Below are 20,409 nucleotides of genomic sequence, written 5' to 3'. Positions count from 1 at the left end.
AGAGACATGAAGACTTGAATTGAATTCATCTTGGCTACCAGAGCAAAGGTTTCCTAATAATCAATGACGTAAGACTGAGTGTACCCTTTTGCCACAAGTTGAGCTTTATATCTTTCAATTGAGCCATTGGCTTTATACTTCATTGTGCAAATCCACTTACACCCAATAGAAACTTTGCCCACTGGAAGAGAAACAATTTACCATGTTTGATTTTTCTCAAGTGCCTCCATTTCCTAGTTCATAGCATCTTTCCAATGAGGGAACTGCTATGCCTCAATAACACTGAGGGATAAAAATAGAAGCAATGAAAGAGATATAGGCACAATAACACTGAGGGAACTGTGCCCAGCCGAGGGCGGTGGCAAGGGTGTAAGAATGCCAAAGGGGCGCCCAGTCGAGGGTGCCGTTGAGGAGTCCCATCACTCAGGGCCTCATGTGTCTTCTGAGTTGTAGAACAACACGCAAGTAGTGTAGCGTACATTCCGTCCTCAATGGAATGTGAAGGACGGAGACTCCATGAGCACTCTGGGGGTCGGCCGAAACCTGGTTATCGGGATGGTCCCGCAGGTCGACCGGCTTGCCATGACGAAGAAAGGCGTGCAGGGGATCTAGGACGCCCTCATGGATCACGTGGCTAGGGTAAGTAACATTTACTTTTGTTACTTAGATGAAATTCTGTTTTTTTGGTTTTCTGTTGCTGACGAGGGCATTTCTGTTGCAGGTGGCTTGTTACGCCATCGGCTTGTGCGACAAGATGGAAGTTCTTATGGCTCAGCTGAAGGCCTCCGAGAAGAGGGAGCAACTCGAGGTTCGGGTTGTTGAGGCAGAAAGTGGCCGAGAGTCAGTCTCCTTAACCATGCGTGAGGAGCAAGACCTGAAGAAGGCCTTGGAGGCTAAGATCACGGTTGAGAAGGATCTGGTGAGGTCCCTTAAGGAGGCGCTGAAAGCTGCCGACCATAGCTTGAGGACTTTTGAGGAGCGGAGGATGCTGGACGGGGAGGAGAGGTATGGGGCCGAGGAGGCACGTGCTGTTGCCGAGGCGTGGGCGGAGCAGGCCGTGGAGCTTTGGAAGGCATCAAAGGAGTATGACAAGGCATTGACCAACTACGCGGCTACTGCTAAACCCAGAATGGCACCCCTCCTATTGTTTTAGCATGGTCCCCTCTCATTAGCAAACCCTAGGGTGCCTTCTAGCTCATTCTTTTCATCCTTAGCAAACCCTAGCCACCCCTAGCTGCTCAATCTCCACCTTCCATCCCTTCTAATCTCCACCATTCATTTTAGGGCACTCTCTTTTTAGCTTTTTAACTCTAGGGTGCCACCTAACTTCTAATCCTCACCATTCAGCCCCTAGTCATTAGATCTCAGCCCTCCATTCCATTTTCTATCTCAGCCATCCACTCTAGGGCGCCACCTACTCCTTTTAATCTCCACCTTTCAACCCTAGGCGCAATCTCCACCCTCCATTTCTGGGTGCCCAAATCTCAGCCCTACATAATATTGGGCGCCTTCTCCTTTTCTTCTAAGCCTTAGGATCAACCCAAAACCATCCTAACCCTTCATTAGAAACCCTAGGGAGCCCATATCTTTGCTAAAACCCAGCTACGGCCCCCCTCTTTCTCTCTAATCCTAGTTTTATCCACCCTTCTCTATAAAAAGGACCCAAGGGGCCCTGAGAAGGGGTTGGAGTCTGCCCCTAGGTAAGGCAGAACGTTGATCTTGAGAAGTTCAAGGGTAGAGGAAGAAGAGAACGCCCAGGCAAGAGGAATGGCTCCTGCTTGCAGTTCGCCAAAGCCACTACTACCACCTCTGGAATCGGATCCCAACCATTTTAATTCAGTTTTAGATTTAATTTCTGTTCTTTAATTTCCAATCTGATTTTTCCTTCCTACAAATTTACTTTTTTTCAATTTAATTTTTGCTTTGTTTCTTTTCTACAGATCTGGAATTCGACCAGGTAAGACGGAAGGCCTAGCTCGAGAAGTTTGAGGATCAAAGGAGAGATCCGAAGACTGCTACCTCTGATTGGATTATAGACTTTTTTTATTTAATTTCCTTTATTTTTTTATTTTTATGCACTTTTCACTTTCAACGGTGTTTAAATTTTATTCTTAATGAATTCCAATTTAATTAATTAAAGTTTTGTGATTCTGCAACTTCCCTTTGTGTTCTTTTATCTAGATTAAAGTTTGTAACGATTTTTCCCTCGCTTACCTGTGGATACGACCTGTTCTCACCATTTACTGCGTTTGTAATTGTTATGAGAAACAGAGAAATTTATAAATATTAAAACTGGTGTTACGAAGTGGTTAACGACACGCTTCCGGCCACACCAAGCTTTTGGGCAGCCAAGGCCGTGGGCATGTGCCTGTCCTAGGTCATGGAGCATTTCCTATCTTAGCAAAGTACTTAGTTCGTTTTTAGTGTTTGTTCATGGTGGGCCGAAGTCTTTGGCCGATGCCATAGCTGAGGTCCCATAGTTTCTTGCCTTAGCAAAAAGGTCAAGTAGGCATATGGCTTGCTAGGAGCTGTGTGCCTTGGCCTTTGTCCAGTCTGAGCGTATAAACCTTGGTGAAGGTTGTGTGCCTCAGCTAGTTGCATGACTGAGGGGTCCTGGTTGTTGTGTACGGTTAGTACGTATACACTAAAGTTTTAGCTGGGGGGAGGGGGAAGTTTGCAGTTTTCCATTGACAAGCCTTAAAAATTTACAAATCATTGATGGTACATCCAGAGATTTTCAGAGTTCCAAGTTCGAGGAACCAGTCTTCCATTCAAATATTCGAGCTAAAAGGTGCCAGGGCCGACGACATGCTTTATTCTATAGGGACCCTCCTAGTTGGGGCCGAGCTTTCCAACACCGGGCTCGGGCACCATGAACTTTTTGAGGACGAGGTCTCCTTCCTTGTAATGTCTTTCCTTCACCCGAGAGTTGTAGTAGCGGGCTACCCTCTACTAGTAGGTCGTAACCTTGAGTTGAGCCTGTTCTTGGATGCCTTCCAACAGATCCAGGTTGACTCTCAATTCTTCATTGTTCTCGGCTTCATTGTACGCCTCGGTTTGAAGCATTGACTAGCCGATCTCTGTTGGAATGACGACCTCGGTGCCAAAAGTTAAGTTGAACAGGGTCTCATTCGTAGCAGTCCGAGGTGTCGTCCGATAGGCCCATAGGACGTTGTAAAGCTCGTTGGCCCAGAGGCCTTTGGCTCTATCAAGTCTTGTCTTCATCCCGTCTAACATTGTCTTGTTGGTGACCTTGGCTAAGCCGTTGGTTTGAGGGTATCCTACCGAGGCGTACTGTTGTTTGATGTCGAGGCTGGCACACCTATCTCTGAACCTGGCGTCGTTGAATTGCTTGTCGTTGTTAGTGACGGGCATGTGGGGGATGCCGAAGCGGCAAATGAAGTTCTTCCAAAAGAAGTTCTGAATCATCTTGGTCGTGATGGTGGTTAAGGGCTCGACTTCGACCCACTTGGTGAAGTAACCAATTGCGATGGCGAGGTACTTTCTGTTCCTAGTGGCTTAAGGGAAAGGGCCGAGGAGATCCATTCCCCATTTGACGAGGGCCATGGACTGTTGAGGGCCGAGAGGGTTGTGGCTAGCCGATGGGAGATGTTGGAGTGTCTCTAGCACCGACTGCACTTATGCATTAACTTGGCTGCATCCTTCTAAACGGTTGGCCAAAAATACCATTGCCTTAGTGCTTTTTGGGCCAAGGCTCTGCCTCCGAGGTGGTTGCCGCAGATGTCTTCATGGATCTCTTAGAGAACATACTCGCCCTCATCCTAACGAAGGCATCGGAGGTAAGGCAAGGTGAAAGATCTTCTAAACAACTTCCCTTCAAGTAAAATGTAACGAGATGCCTACCGTCGGACTCATCTTGCTTCATTTATGTCCGAGGGGAGCTGCTCATGTTGGAGGTAGGTTAGGATGGGGATCATCCAATAGGGCTCGGATTGTAGAGGGAGCACCTGAACTTCTTCAATGTTGGGTCGTGCTAGCTTCTCAACGTGGATAGTACGACCGAGTGCTGGACCCGAGGGAGGTACTTGCTAATTTGGATAGGGCGTCGGCCCTCATGGTCTCGGCCCGTGGGACTTGCATCAAGGCAAAGCGTTGAAAGTGGTGGGCAAGGTCTTGCACTTTGACTAAATACTTGGCCATGTTGGATTCTCTGGCCTCATACTCGCCGTTCACTTGGTTAATCACCAGATGGGAGTCGCTAAAGACTTCAATGTGTCGGGCGCCGAGGTCTTTGGAAAGTTGCAATCCGACGAGTAGGGCTTGTACTAAGCTTCATTTTTGGAGGCTAAGAAGTCAAATCTTAATGCATACTCCACTTTCATTGTCAAAAGCAGGAAGAAATAGAGTGGGGAGACAAGAGCAGAAGGCAAAAGCAGGAAGAAGTAGAGCAAAAGGCAAAAGCAATCTAACTGTGTTGTCTTCTCTCTGTATTCAACAAATGTGTCTTTGGAGGTTCGCCCTGCTCTCTTATTTATAGCCTTAAAGAGAAAATTTCCTAATCCCATTAGAAGTTTCCTAATCCAAATCTTTTATTTGGATCTGGACTCTTTAAGTGATAAAGGATAATCCCTTATCTTATCTGCTTATCCAAATCCCAGATCCACCCCTATTTAATTAATCTAATTAACCTAGTTCGAAATGGGCTTTTAGGCCACATTAAGCTTTTAGGCTCACTTCCTCTTTAATGCTGGCTAGCTTGGCTCTCTTTGTATGGCATGGGACCCTATCATTGATCTACACATCTGCCACATGGGTTCAGCCTAGCCTCTGTTACAAGGCCTGGCCGAATTCACTGCTGAATGCAATGAACCCCTGAGTCCATCACTATGGGCTCTTAATGGGCCCAACATTTACACTAAATGGTCCTTGGGTCCAGCCATCTTATGAAGGCCCAAGGACTATGGGCAGATGTAAGATTAGCTCATCAGGTATAATCCTCAATGGTCTTACACTTAACCTCTCATCCCATAATGATCAAACACTGCCCGACAAGAGAGGACCTCTCCTTCGGCTGCAAGGTGCAATGTTGCACTCTCTACTCACATGGATCCCAGGAATTCAAAACTTTTGCAAACATTTTGAAACCATAATCTATATATATATATATATAAATATATTTTGCAAAAACAAATTTCAATGGTTGAAATCAACTGCCGGCAGTTTAAGTTTCCATCAGAGAGAGTGCATCCCCGATCATTCACTTTGTCCGACAAAGGGGATGATCCTGTCACTATGATCACCCACTCAGATGAATTCTCAGATTGTCCCAACATACCCAAGTTTTGACCCCCTCTAAGGATCTCACTAATTGGCATATCAAAGACAGCCCAATCCGACACCTAGTGCAGTATCATAATCGAGTCTAGGGGTCAGATGTAATATTCCAGTTTTGCCCATCTATCTCCAATGTCCAAGGCAATACTCGAATTTTGGTTTGGTTCAGGGTTTCAAGAAAACCCACACCACATGTACCTCAGGTCTTACCTTGGCAGTTGAGACAAGCCACCCCAACCAACTTGGTGGCACATCAGTGTCTGCCTTGGCAGGATAAATCTCCTAAGATCTATCCAACGACTATGAAGATTCTAAACTAATACTAGTCTCATATGTGTCCAGTTTAAGGGTATTACACAGAAACACACCATAATAACATGAATCAAATATGTACTTTATTCATTTACAATAAATAACATAATGTACATCATGCTGATTGGAGCTAAGGGCATACACTGTCTAACACGTGCTCGGTGGGAAACTTCATGGAGAGGTGGTGGGAGGAGATGGCCACCTTGGAAGCAAGAAGAGTCGGCCTCCTGATGATAGCATTATAGGGGGAGCTGATCCTCACGACCAGGAACTCAGTCATCCTCATCACCTACAAAGGCTTTGTCCCTACGGTGAGGGGTAGGGTGATTTTTTCCTCTAATCTGACAACATTCCCAGAGAATTTGACGAGTGGCACGTTGACCGGTTGAAGGTGCTCTAGCGCCTTAGAAGTGGATGTCTTCTAATAAGTTGTTGTCAAACAGAATCCTCTTCATTAAATAATTGGTGATGGTCATCGACACCACCAATGCATCGTCATAGGGGACCAACACCCCCTTCAAGTCCTCGTCTGTGAAGTTGAGGGCTTCATTTTGCTTTGGCTTCTTGGGAGCTGGCCCCTGGATGTTAAGATGCTTGGCATAGGCCTTGCGGGCCGAGGCTGAGGCACCACCCGAGGACGAGCCCCCGATGATTATGTCGATGACTCCAGATGAGGATGAGGCGTCGGTGTCGCCTCTCATGTATTCCTTCAGATGACTACGGAGAATGAGGGACTTGATCTCGTTTTTGAGGTCATAACAGTCCTCGATGTCATGGTCGGTGCCGTGGTAGTACTTGCAATATTTTTCTTCAGGTTACCCCTCTTGGGGTTCCTCTTCATCTTCTCCGGCCACTTCATGTACTCCTCTTTCCCTACTTGCATGAGGATTTGCGTTCGGGTGGAGTTGAGTGGCATGTACTTGTTGTAAGTTAAGGCTAACAACTTCTTGTTGCCATCTTTGTTGTTGTCGTAGACGTCTCCATTTTTCCTCTTCTTCACCGAGCCTCCACAGTTGTGGTCGGCCTTTCCTTCTTGGTGCTCGCCGGCTGAGGCCTCCTCGGCAGTGATGTACTTCTGAGCCTTCTTCAAAAATTCCGCCTTGGTTTTGGGTGGTGTCTTGGCAACAGAGCACTTGAGGGCTGACCCCGGCAAGAGGCCATTGATTGTTGCGTGCATGAAAACCATAGGGTCGAGGTCCCGGACCTCGAGCTCTTATTTCTTGAAGCGATCGATGTATGAATGCAGACTCTCCATGCTTTTATCAGATGGACATGAGTGAGACGACGCTTTTCTGGCACTATCGGCTACTGATGAAATGGGCGAGGAAAAGACTGGCGAATTGCTTCCACAAGTTGATGGAGCAAGGTGGAAGTTCGGAGAATCATCGGCGGGCTGCGCCCTTGAAGGTCGCCTAGAAAGCTCGGCATGACAAAGCGTTGGAATACTTGTAAAGGAGCATGAGCGCTCGGAAGCTTTCCACGTGGTCGTCCGGGACACTATTGCCGTTGTACATTTTCAATGTGGGGGCTTTGAAGTGGGGCGGAAGGGGCTCCGAGGCGATGGCATCAGTGAAGGTGTCCATCTTGTTGGATGGGGGATTCTGGCTTATAGAGGCATCACCTCGACCCTCCTTAACTTGTCGAAGTTTGTCTTGCATGGCGCCGATTTGCGCCTCAAGGTCGACAATTCTACGATCGATGGGAGCCTGGGCCTCGTCTTGGTTCTCTCGAACGTGGAACAGGTTGGCCTAGTTCCCTGAATACTTTGATGCGGTGCGTCTTGCACCCTTTTGGCCTTCCGGTCATTAAGGACTCATGGAAGTCTGATACTTGAGAGGGAGAGGCGCGGTGTCGGCCTCCAGCCCTCAGGGGAGGACTGTAGTGGCCAGAGTGCCTGCCTTCGTCCTAGGGACTCTCCACGTAGTACTATTGTTTGTGGTCCTGGCGATGGTTGGGAGACCTTGTTGGATCTCCCCATCGGTTGGGGAGGCGGGAGGTTCTCGACGGCTTGGGAGGAGCGTCTGCTGTTGGTGCCCCAAGCTTCTAGCAAGGCAGCTGCCCTGTGGGTGGCCTCCTGTCGATCGCCCCACCTCGTCCAGTCTTTGTGTGATGTTGTCGAGCCGATCGAGGACCATCCGGAATTGGTCTATGGTGACAAGGTTCTAAGCATTTTGAATGTTGTCCTTGTTATCAACCATTGTGTTGGAAGCTTAGTAGTTGATTTTTAGAACAAGTATTTAGGTGAGGGAAGTCTTAGCAGTTGTTCCCATAGATGGTGCCAATTGTTACTGCCTGGAGTGGGCCGAGGGAAACAATGTGATTATGCTTCTGAGACGAGGGCTTGCTGATGTGTCCGAGGGCTAATAGAGCCAAGGGCCTGTAAGTCCAACCTATAGAGGAAGAAGCACATTAGAGGCCCCGGGTGTTATCCCAAGGGCGGAGACTCCGACAGTCAAGTTAGAAAGGGCATAGCAAAGGGGTAGGACGAAGCCTGAGTAGGATACCTCAGAGGAGGTCACTAGGGAGCTAGAGAGCTTAAAGCAGTAAATGCCAAGAAAGATTACCTAGGGAGCGACTACTTGAGCCTGCCTAGAGTTAGTTATAGGCGGACGGCCAGGATGCGATCTGTCCTATGTCGTGCGTCACCATCTAAGGCTGCCACGTGTGCCTATTCCATTGGGCCTTCCATGTGCGCCTACATCAGTATTGATAAAAAAAATGCTCATTAATTGCTTGACTGCCCACGGCCTCTAACAGTTTTTCCTAGACTTATTCCATGACAACAACTTTTATTTGGTCCCTCCTAATAATGTTGGTGACTTCAAGTCAGCTGGAAGGTCCATATGCACCTTCAAGTCAGCTTTTATTGGCTCCATGATAGCACCTTTCCTTTTTCCACATTATTGTAGAAGCAAGCTGGAAGGTCCATATACACCTCCTCCTACAACTCCCCATTGAGAATGGCATTCTTCACATCAAGTTGGAAGAGTGGCCAAGAGTATGTAGCTGCTAGTCATAGAAGAATCTGAACTGAACACATCTTTGCCACTGGTGCAAAAGTTTCCAAGTAATCCATGCCATAAGTCTGAGTATACACTTTGCAACCAACCTCACCTTGTACCTTTCTATACTTCCATCAGCATCCAACTGTCTCCTTGCCATCAGGCAAATCAACAATCTCCCATGTCCGACTTTTAATAAATTCTTTCATTTCCTCCTACATAGCTATCTTCCACTCAGGTATGAAGAGAGCCTCACTAACACTCCTGGGTATAGATACAGAGTCAAGGGAGGAAAGGAAGGCCCGTAGAAAGGGGATAATCCACTGTAGGAAAGATAGTGTGAGATGAAATGAGTAGTACAATTCCTCTTCCCTTTTCTAAGGGCTGAAAAATAAATAGCAACAGACTTATCTCCCAGCCTAGTAGCAATCACCTGGTTTCTCAATTGATAGGCTCTAGCAACATTCTCATTCTGTGAATAGGTTTTTGCTACTCCATCCCAAATCTCCTTAACTGTGTTAGCCCATAAAAAGTTCTTACTTATATGGGGCAACATGGAATTGCATAGCCAAGTCATCCCCATGTAGTTCTCCTGTACCCACCGAGAATGGTTAGTTTCAGGTTTCTTTTCCTCACTAGTGACATACCCCAATTTCCCACGAGAACCAATGGCCATCTTTGTAGATTGTGACCATTCTAAGTAGTTTGTACCATCCAACTTGACTGTAGTGATGGCTTCAACCCCGAAGAGGTCTCCAACATCTCCTCCCCTAGATTTCATTTCTCTTGTAAATTTGTATTCAACTCCACAACCCTCCATAACTCCCATAATAGATTAGGAAATCAATTTGAGATGAAAAGAAAGGTTTTTATCTCCTTTATAAACCTCAAACACCCTCCTAGAACCCTAGAAGTCCCTCCCTCCAAAGATTCCTTTTTCGGTGGGAACGGGAGAAGAGAGAGAAGAGGTTATTGCTCCCTCCAAAGACCTCCAAAAAGGCTAGGACTTGAACCACCTCCTTCAGAAAAACTCAAGGAACCCTAGAAAACTAAAGTGCCACTTCCTAGGTCAAAATTGAAGAGTCCTACTAAAATAGGACTCTCCCCCTTTCTCTAGTTCTTCTTGATTTTGGTGTAAAACCCTAAACCAACTACAAGGGATTGCAATTCCACCAAAAAATCCAGAAACTAGGCTTACCTAAAGTCTTCGATCAGCCCTTTACATTATCATGCAGTTGGCCGATCTAGGGCTGCATGGAGCAGCTCAAGAAAATCTTTAAACTTGCTCTGATACTATGTAGAAAAGTTTGGACGACTTGTTTTGATATAAAAACTGTAAAAGAAAGAAGAAAAGAAAGAGAAGAAAAGGTTTAAGCTGAGAAAGAGAGAGAAGAGAGATAGAAGAGAATGAGAGAAGCTTGGAATTAGGTCTGGCCGCCCCCTTCATTAGATTATATACTCATAAATAAAAGAGAGTACAAAGACAAGTATGCCCTTAGTAAATCGACTACTTGTGAGAACTTAAAAACACTCTAACTTAAAACATAAACTAATGGGCCTAAGGCCCAATAACTCCCTAACTATGCTATGCAAATAAAAAACATGTTATATCAGCCCAAAACTCAACAGATGCAAATGAGGTTGAGGAAGAAGGGGCAGAGTCCATCTGACGAATTGCCCTACCATACAACTCCAAATGGTCATTTAAGGAATTAATATGTCCTTCCGAGGATCAGAACCAGAGGGATGCGTTGGAGTCACAGTAGTAGTAGAGAATTGTCTCCTAAGAGGTCATGTTTGCTACATTGAACTTCCTTGGACCTTGATGTCCTTGCTTCTTATTCTGATTTGAACTCTGTTTCTTGCTCAACTCCTGAGCCCACTTTGGCATCCCATGAAGTTCCCAACAAGTATCACGTGTGTGCCAAGGATTCTTGCAATGAATACACCGCAGTTTGTCCTTATCGTCCACCCTTTTTTCCCCTTTCTTAAAGGAATTCCCCCCACCTGTAACAGCATTCCCTTTTGCTGCCAAAGCAACCGAATCCCCTTCAGAATTGTTCATCAAGTTTCTTCTGCTTTCCTCCCACTGTACTAGGGCATATACCCTCTTGGACAAATGGGAGATCTTTGCTTCCTAGGATTTTCACCCTAATGGATTCATAAATGGGATTTAAACCTAGGAGGAAGGCAAAAACTCTGCTGTGAAACAAGTGACTTGTAAGCTTTTGCATCTCCATCACACTTCCAGTTCACATTCTGCTAATGGTCCAACTCCTTCCAGATGGAAGTCAAGTCCGAGTAGTACACGAAGAAGTTCTCTCCCCCTGTTTACAAGTAGATGATTCTGTCTGTAACTGGTAAATCTTTGCATAGTGATGCAGTTCAGAATATGCTGACTTTGCTTGTTCCCAGATCTCATAAGCTGTTTCAGCCCACATAAAATTTCTTCTCACTTGAGGTTGCATAGACACTAGGAGCCACGACATTACCATGCTGTTTTCCTGGTTCCACTTCCACCTGTCATGTTCTGTACTCCCAGTATTGGGTTCTTTAATTTTCCCATCTATGTACCCTATTTTTCCTCTTGCAGTAATGTACAGTCTAATCCCCTTCAACCATTCTAGATAATTTAGTCTATCCAGAAGTATAACAGCCATAGGAAAGGATAAATCTATACCCCCACTCATCCCATTCTGCATTGAGAAAACACTAGATGTGGCAGAGTCTTCAATACTCATGAAGGCTGCTTCAGATCACTCCTAAATAGCCACAAGACTAAAGGGCAGAACAGTCCAACACCACAACAGAATTATTATTATTTTTTTTCACAGTCCACACTATTTCCCTTTCTCACAATGTACTACTGCTGGGGGTAATAAAAAAATGCACCAAGAAACTATGAAAGTACAAACTTTTGGACCCAAAGAAGCCCTACAAACGTTTAGATATTATCTTACTGCTGTTGCAGTACACATAGGTCATCATAAACCTACAATCTCATCACAAGGTTGCTGTTACAGCACACACAGGTCATCATTGACCTACAAACATATCACAAGGATCACATGATCCACACAGAGGGGAAACTACAGGTGCTGATCACCTCACATCATTCAGTCGAACCTGTTACAGGTTTTTGTCTTGGTACACGACCAAGAAATAGAGGAAAAAAAAAAAGAAAGAAAAAAGCTTCTTAGATCAGTCCGATGCTGTTATCTGGGTTCTCCAAAAAAAACTGATGAGGAAGAAAAACTTGATTGATCTCCCTTTCAAGCCTAATAAACCCGCTTTGATACCATATTAAATAGAGAAGATAGAGGTTGAAGAGAGAAGGAAGAAGAGAGAAGAGGGAAGAGAGAGGAGAGAATAGAGTAGAGAGCCAAAAGGTTAAGCTGGTGGCGCCAGCTCTCATATTTATATTAGGGCGATCATAATATAATCAGGAAATTACAATAGTACCCCTACAGTACTAATACTCACATAACACATACATAAACAACCTTTTAACAGCTACCTTTTTCTCAAAAATAAGTAGATATTAATGCTTTCCACTTTTCCCCTATAGGAGGTTCTATTTATGCAAATGTCTCTCACTCTCTTGTATCTATAAAGAACGAAAGCAATAGTCTTAATACATGGTTGTTGTTGAAAGATAACTCTGTAATACTATAAATCGCAGGCACAACAAGCATTAATAAGAAAATCCTTCAGTTATCCTCCGTATATTTCAAATGATGCAAATCTCCAAAAAAATAATGAATAACGAGAATGAATTCTACTCAATACTATACCTGATGACGAAAAACCAAATAAGCCAGACCAAAGAAGACGACAATGAAAGGGAGAAGGATCGGTGCCACCACTGAATAGACAAGTCCAAGCAAGAAGTATAATTGAATCCGAGGCTCAGACGAAGCAAAAGCTATACTCCCAGGATCCATTGCTTGCTCCCTGTCCTTTTCTGTCTTAACTAAGAATGTATTCTTTAGGTGGAATATAATCAATGGGACCAATCTAAGAATCTCAGCAGCTATTCCAGCCCAACCATCAACCATTGTATAAGTAATAAAGAATGTGGCTTTCATTGGAACGGTGGCACCAACTGTTTTTGGAATTCTGCAAAAGGAACAGTCTCTCATGTTAGAATATCATAAAAAATGCCAGCAAACAGTCAAGCACTGAAGAGGGCCCTGATTTCTAAATGGCTGCCAGGTGTCCTAATCTCCTATATTAATACTGGTACTTTTCACCCACAATGAATTAAATCATAGATGTACTCAAAGAAGACTGATGCTATTGAAATTAGTAAACTCCAACAATGGGTCAGGGAGCACATGGCTTTAGTCAGAAATAGAATTCTCTCAAATCATGTTAGCAAGGAAGGAGAGGATTTCTTTTTTAGAAGGGATAAAAATATAACTTACTCATTTGCAGACTCATTGACAAACTGATGGAGCTGTTCAAAAGCTGTTCCTGTTATTATGCTCCCAAGAAATACATTCACAAGTATGAACAGATGATACTTCCCAGCTGACCTCCTCTCTAAATAAGACAGAGATGTAAAACCTTCTATCTTGGACATGGTCATCAGTATTGTTGGAAGTAAAATAAGGAATATCTTCAATGCAATTCCTGGAAGAAAGCCTTGAATGATAGACTTCACAAACTTCCTGCAGTAGTATTTTTTAATAACTCTGAAAAGAATGATAGTAACCAAGAAAAAGGAACCATGTTCTTCTATTATGAGGGGAAAAAACTTCTGTTATAATAAGAATGAGGAGAATCAAATATCAGCTTTTTTCTGTTGGACATATTGCAGAGGGCTTCAGTTTCAAGAATATTGTCTATTATTTATAAGACTTAAAACTTCAGTTTGGCATTCAAAATTTTTTTATTACCTATCCAATGAGAAACAGAAAAACTTAGATCTGATCTGAAAGAGCTATGAACTATACAATATACAAGTCTATAATGGAAATCACCACTTTTTTAATTGGATCGTACTACAATAAAAAGGTGGTTTTATTTATAGCCTTTTAATTCTTAGATGCTTTCTAATCATTGTTTCCTTCAACTAAACCAAGTTGATTCTTTTTTGCTTCTCATGGATCATTTCAAAATACCCCCTTTCCATTTCTATTGTTAGGGTTAGAGATAGAGAAGGGGAAAAACTACAATCTAAGGCCTTGAAGAAAGAAATAGGAGTAGAATAAGTTTCCCAAAAGTTCTTGGCAAGCTGGCATCTACACACCAGCTTTAAGGGGAGTGTTGAGTGGGATTTAATCCCAAGTCTCCACTGCAACTGGCCAGAGACCTTATCAGAAAGCTAGCTGACACTTTCTAGTACTCAATATTCTTCATGTCTGATGTAATTTACTAGGGGTGTATTTGTCTTTTCATATCTTATCTCCACAAGTAACTGTTGACATATTATGTAATTAAAGGGAGTCAAGAGGAGGTATTCTGGTCATTTATGTACATATGAGTTATCAGATGAGGTATCCTTTCTCCCTTTAAATCACTTCTTGCTCCCTCTCCTTTTTTGGATAATAAACAGCAAGAGAAGAGTTGTAGTCAGTTAAAACCAGGAACCCATAAACAGATTACTACTATAAGTCATCCCATGGTCATTGCATTCCCCATTTCAGAGCCTGCCTTGTTACCCCAGATTTTCTATTCCTCAATTCTCTTTTCTCTTCTTTTATGTACTTGTCTTCCACTCTTTTTCTGATCTGGTAATAACTGCTTAACTGAAGAGAGCATAAAAAATTTTCTCCCTCATCTAAAAGTAAAACATGGCACACAAGGCGTGGTCTAAATGCAAATTTACAATATTTTTGCTTAAACTCATCCTTTCCAACTAGAAGCACAAGTATACTGTTTTCTATGCACATGATAGCATCTAATAGATGGGAGCATGAAAGTTTCACTCTCTTGTTGGTCATAGTGTCATTTTCCAAAAAAAAAAAAAAAGATAAGATCTAGTATTGAAGATTTTATCAAGCAGGAGATGGATGTTTCTTTCAAATGGGTTAGAAGGACAGAAAATGGGATGGCCAATACTTCAGAAAAACAAGGGGAATATAGACAACTTGGGCACGATTGTAATCTTGTAAAGTTCTTGGGTCTAGATTTTTATTTGGGTGGATTTACCCTTTCATTGTATTAACCAGCTTCATAATTTAATATAATTCTGAATTTCTTGCTGATAAAAAAAACTTTGCAAGTTTTTATTTTATTTTACTTTTTTACTTTTGCAGTAGTAAGAAAGCCATAGTTGTTGGGAGCTACATCCCACTTGCAATCTGTAGGGGTCTTTTGAAAGGTGAAGAACAAAAGGTTGTTTGAAAGTTCTCCCTTGTATGAAGCAAATCGTGACAAGAAAGGTTTTGATTTTGGTGCTTTTTCATGAATAAGGCTTTCTTGAATTTCAGAAATGTAGCTGAAGAAAAATAGTTAGTTTATTTGTATTATTTAATTATGTATAATATATTATATTTAACTAGATGTCTTATATTTGTATGAATATGTATATGTATATATAGTTTCTTTTAATACAACAAAGTTTAAGTAATTTTTGTCTGAAATTCTCTCACCCTTATATAGAGTCCTTTCCAATTTAATGAGTTTGCCAAAATTAGAAAATATCTGTGATAAGTAAAAATCATTCTTCTATATACGTGTTTTTTGTTAAGCCAATGACATATTATAACACAGTATCGCCATGATAGATAAAACAAAGTTTTGCATAATAACCATAGTGCAAATCAGGCATTTTGCATGCATGGAAGCACAAGCTTAATTGCAAAATATAAACTAAAATTACTAAAAGAAAAATGTAATCAAATAACAAGGAGTCACTTACTTTTTAATTATTGGTTTTAAGAAAGGCACCACCTTCTGGATCCCTTCAATGTTGGCTAGGGATTGGACAAACGCAATAGGGATCATAAAGAAGAATGTAAGAAAAAAAAGTGCAACAGCCATAATCAATTTACGGACATTGAGTTCAACAAATGGTATTGCAAGATTAGGCCAATAGACATCCCGAGGCTCAGGGGCCCACTCTGTCAGCCAAAGTGTTGGATTACTTGATTGTTGAGTTTGAGCACAAACAGCTGCCCCCCATCGAGTTTTGAATGAAACAAATGCCACAGGCATTATAGACTTTGGGTCACTTATAACCCTTTCTGTTTCTTCAGCTTCCTGGTCAAAGGGTGATTTAGTTATGCAACAAGAAGATAGAGGAAGAAAATATTCTAATGAAAAAAGAAAATGCATCCTAATTGAAACCTTCTTTTAATAGTTAATCAGAAAGAATGCTATAGGATCAGCACTCCAACAGGAAAGTAAATGAAGTCATAAACAAGTTCAGGTTTCAAAAGATGGAGTAAATGGAACTCTCCCTTAAATCCATGTTTTGAGGAAGTATTAGAAAGCAAAACAATTAATTAAAAGAAATCATAGAAAATCTATGGTAATGAGTTTTATTAAGTGTGTTATTTCAGAAGCACATATGATATGCGGATAATACCACATTTCTCTTGCACTTGATATATAAATAACCAATGACATAGCTGTCCAGTATTTGAAGAAATATGTCCCAAAGTTAATAGAAAAAAACGAAGCAATGGCTATTCTTTATTTAGCTACCTTCGTATTACTTAATCTCTATTTTAAGTTGAAGCACATTCTCCTTTCCTCATCTCCCACTGCTAAAGTCGGTTTTTTTTTTTCATTCCAGTCTTCCTTGACCTAAATACAGTTATAAGTTTCACATATTTTTTTCCTTATTTTCAACTCCATTTAGTCCAACGATGCCAACTTTGTTCATGCTGGACTTGATTATTGAATAATGCCATAGGACTATTATACACATATCTGCTAGACACTACTACATCCAAATGATAGATTGCCACAAATAGCATAATGGGGCACTGAAATTTTTAAGTTGGATATTGAAAATTTTTCTTTAACCATACTAGCATAGATGAGGTTTACTAACAATACAACCCCAAACAGGCTTTGCATGTTGCTTACGAGTAGAACACTGCTGAATCAAAGAATCTGTAAAGAAAAGAGAAATTTCTTGAAGAAGAGAAAGAGAGAAGATATTGAGAAAGGAAAAGAGAGCAACCAGTTATGGCCGCCCTCCTCACTAGTATTTATGCTTTTAAAAAAAGGTACAATGACTAATATGCCCTTATAGGGCGGCTAACACATAAAACTGCATAAATAACTTGAAAGAACCACTGGAAAGGGACCCAACAAGAGTGTTGTGGTCCCCACTTCCTATTTAAACAAACAATAAACAAAAACAACTACTAAATCTGCACAAAAACCTCAACACTCCCCCTCAAGTTGGGAGTAAATGTCACGCATTCCCAACTTGCGTAGGTCATGTTCAAGTTTGTTCTTTGCAACCACTTTGACGAAGACATCAACTAACTGTAAATCAGAGGAGACATAAGGCAGACAAAATTCTCTGATTGTCACTCTCTCTCTCTTATGAAGTGTCTATCAACCTCAATGTGCTTTGTCCTATCATGCTGAACCAGATTGTGGGCAATATTAATTGTAGCTTGGCTGTCACAATATAACATCATGGGCTCCTCAGCTCTTATTCCAATCTCACTCAGCAAGGATCTAACCCAAAGTAGCTTTAAAACACCATGGGCCATAGATCTATATTTGGCCTTTGCACTTGACCTAGCCAAACCTGATTGTTTTTTACTCTTCCATGAAACCAAATTTCCTCTCACAAAGGTGCATACCCCTGATGTGGATCTCCCATCATCTAAATAACCTACCCAATTTGCATTTGTATAGGACTCTAGTTTTAAATTCCCATGGTCTGAGAATAGAATCCCTCTTCCAAGATGCTTCTTCAGGTATGCAAGTATCCTCTCAATGGCTTCCCAGTGCTGAACCCGAGGAGCATGCATATACTGACTCACAACACTAACATCACAGGAAATGTCCGGACATGTCATACATAAATATAATAGTTGGCCTACCGTCCTCTGATATCTCCTCACATTCTTAACCAACTCACCATCCAAAGCATTAATCCTATGGTTTGGATCAATAGGAGTATCGGTTGGTTTAGTTCCTAGCTTCCCAGCTTCCTGTAGTAAGTCCAACACATAATTCCTCTGAGAGATGAATATCCCATAATTGGATCTTGCTACCTCAATCCCTAGAAAATATTTTAGTTCACCTAGATCATTGATCTCAAACTCTTGTTGTAGTGACTTCTTGAGTGCATCAATCTCCCTCAGATCATTCCTTGTAACAATTATATCATCCACATACACAATCTGTATTGACACAAGTGCTTCTCTCCTTTTCACAAAGAGTGTATGACCGGACTGAGTCTGTGTGTATTCAAACCAGATAAGTGCCCCTCTGGACCTGCCAAACCATGCCCTACGTGACTGTTTCAAACCATATAATGATTTCTTCAGCCTACAAACTTTTTCCTCACCAACATTTTCATAAAAAATAGTTGGAATGTCCATATATACCTCCTCTTGCAAATCACCATTAAGGGATGCATTTTTAACATCAAGCTAGAAGAAGGGCAGTGAATAGGTAGTTGCTAGAGATAAAAGAATTTGAATTGAACTCATCTTAGCTACTAGTGCAGAGGTCACCAGGTAATCAATACCATAGGTCTATATATACCCTTTTGCAACCAACCTTGCCTATATACTACCATCAGCCATGTACTTCACAGTGAATACCCATCTACATCCGATTGTCTCTTTGTCTATGGGAAGATCAACTATCTCCCATGTCTAGTTCTTAACCAAAGCCTCCATTTCTTCTTGCATAGCTATTCTCCACTCAGGATTGGAGAGAGCCTCACAAACATTCCTGGGTATAGACTAAAGTCACAAAATCCAAGGAAGAAAGGAATGCAAGGTAGGAAAATGATAGGGCATTGTAGGAAAGATGGTGTGAAATGCAATGGGTTGTACACTTTCTCTTTCCCTTGAGGAGTGAAATGGGAAGACCAGGATCAATGAGATCAGCTCGAACAGAAACTGAAACACACATCATAAGACTTCTTGCCACTTCCACAATGTGTCTATTTTTCCTCTCTACTACCCCATTTTTCTGTAGTGTATATGCACTACTCTAATGAATCACCCCATACTCCAAAAAATATGTGGCCAAATCCTTCTCAAAGTATTCTCTAGCATTGTCTAATCTGAAAATCTTAGTCCACTCTCCAAATTGTGTGAGAACCACATGGTAGAACTATCACACCAAAATAGGTACCACATCACATGATCTCATCAAATATATCCAAGAATACCGTGTGTAATATCCACAAACAAAAGAAAATAACGGTAACCACCCATGGAAGAGATATGATAAGGTCACCATACATCAGTATGAACAATATCAAAAGCAAAAGAACTTTTATTACTTGTTTTAAAAGAATGTCTACAATGCTTCCTGACTAACAAATTTCACACTCCAAACTAGATAACTGAACAAACACAAACAACTTTGGAAACAAAGATCTCAATGAACTAAAAGAAAGATGACCCAAACGATTATGCCAGGGAATAATCTAACTCACTGACTCTGATCCACTACTACTATTGCTACTAACGTGATGGCTCTGATGTCTTGGAATCTCATCCAAAAGGTACACTCCATTCACCTCACGACCACTCCCAATTGTCCTCTTTGACTCTAGCTCCTGCAAAACATAATTACTAGGAAGAAAAGTCACTGAATAGTTCAAATTTCTTGTCAAAGAACTTACAGAAAGAAGATTAGTATAGAGTCTAGGGACATGTAAAACAAAGGATAAAGTTATGTCATCAATCACTCTATCCCTTTCCCAACAATGGGAATATGGGAACCATCTTCTATAGAGACTCTGTCTCTACCAGAGCACCACCGGTAAGAACTAAAAAGGGTAGATATATTGGTATGTGCTCAGATGCTCTTGAGTCTATAATCCAAGGAGGTCCCTCCTTACCTGAGGTGGATGCATAATTTGCAATTGCATATGAACTACCTGTATGAGCAAAGGAAGTAGTGTGATTGGCTCCTGCACTCTGTTGTCCATTCGAAGAACTAGAACCAGCTGAATCCTTCTTTCTCATAAGTTGTCCATACTTCTCCAATTCAGTTCTAATTGTTGCTACTGCAATGGACTCCAAGTCAGCTTGGGAAAGAGGTCCCGAAGAGTCTTGTAATTGCCACATTTGCATTTCTCTTCTTGTTCTTGACCCAAGATGGTATGAGATGTGGGTAGAGTTTCCAACAAGTGTCTCTGGTGTGCTTAGTCTTCTTACAATAATCACACACCAAGTCCTTCTTATCCTCCCTCCTAGTCTCACTACTCCCCTATCTCCATTTGTCTAAGATTTTGTTGTACTAATCATAGACGACTGATTAATCCTAGGCTGTCTCAATATGACATTCCTCCTGCCCTCATCTCCAGAAACAAAGGTATAAGCTTGAGAAAGAGTCACACTTTCTTTAGAAATGATGTGTTGCCTAGCAATATCAAATTTAGGGTTCAATTCAGCTAAGAACTCAAAGACCCTATTCTTTTCCACCAACTTTCGATAGGTTGTTGCATCCTTTGTACTCTTCCAAACCACAATCTCTAAGTGATCTATCTCCTGCCAAAGTGTTTTCAGCATGGAGAAATACATAGCAAGTGGTCTATCTCCCTGAATTACCTGATTCCATAACTGATAAGCTCTAGCTACATTTTGTTTCTGGGAATAGGTTCCAATCACTCCATCCCAAATCTCCTTTGTAG

At 41.9% G+C, this 20,409-nt stretch overlaps 1 protein-coding gene across 3 annotated transcripts in view; it reads right to left on the bottom strand.

The window, feature by feature from the left end:
* The window catches only part of LOC148879371 (hyperosmolality-gated Ca2+ permeable channel 1.7-like), a 39,524-nt gene that overhangs the window by 8,408 nt on the left and 10,707 nt on the right, over positions 1-20,409 (bottom strand). For all 3 annotated transcript variants that reach the window (XM_088960894.1, XM_088960896.1, XM_088960895.1), the window contains 3 exons: positions 15,478-15,818; positions 13,037-13,282; positions 12,404-12,728 (listed from right to left, as the gene is read on the bottom strand). In XM_088960894.1, coding sequence (XP_088817020.1) covers positions 12,404-12,728; positions 13,037-13,282; positions 15,478-15,818 — 912 coding nt within the window. The remainder of the gene's footprint in view (positions 1-12,403; positions 12,729-13,036; positions 13,283-15,477; positions 15,819-20,409) is intronic.

This window comes from Nelumbo lutea, chromosome 1 (assembly GCF_056320005.1).
Source record: "Nelumbo lutea isolate HS-2025 chromosome 1, American lotus-T2T, whole genome shotgun sequence".
Taxonomy (NCBI): Eukaryota; Viridiplantae; Streptophyta; class Magnoliopsida; order Proteales; family Nelumbonaceae; genus Nelumbo; species Nelumbo lutea.
This window is presented reverse-complemented; position numbering and strand designations above follow the sequence as displayed.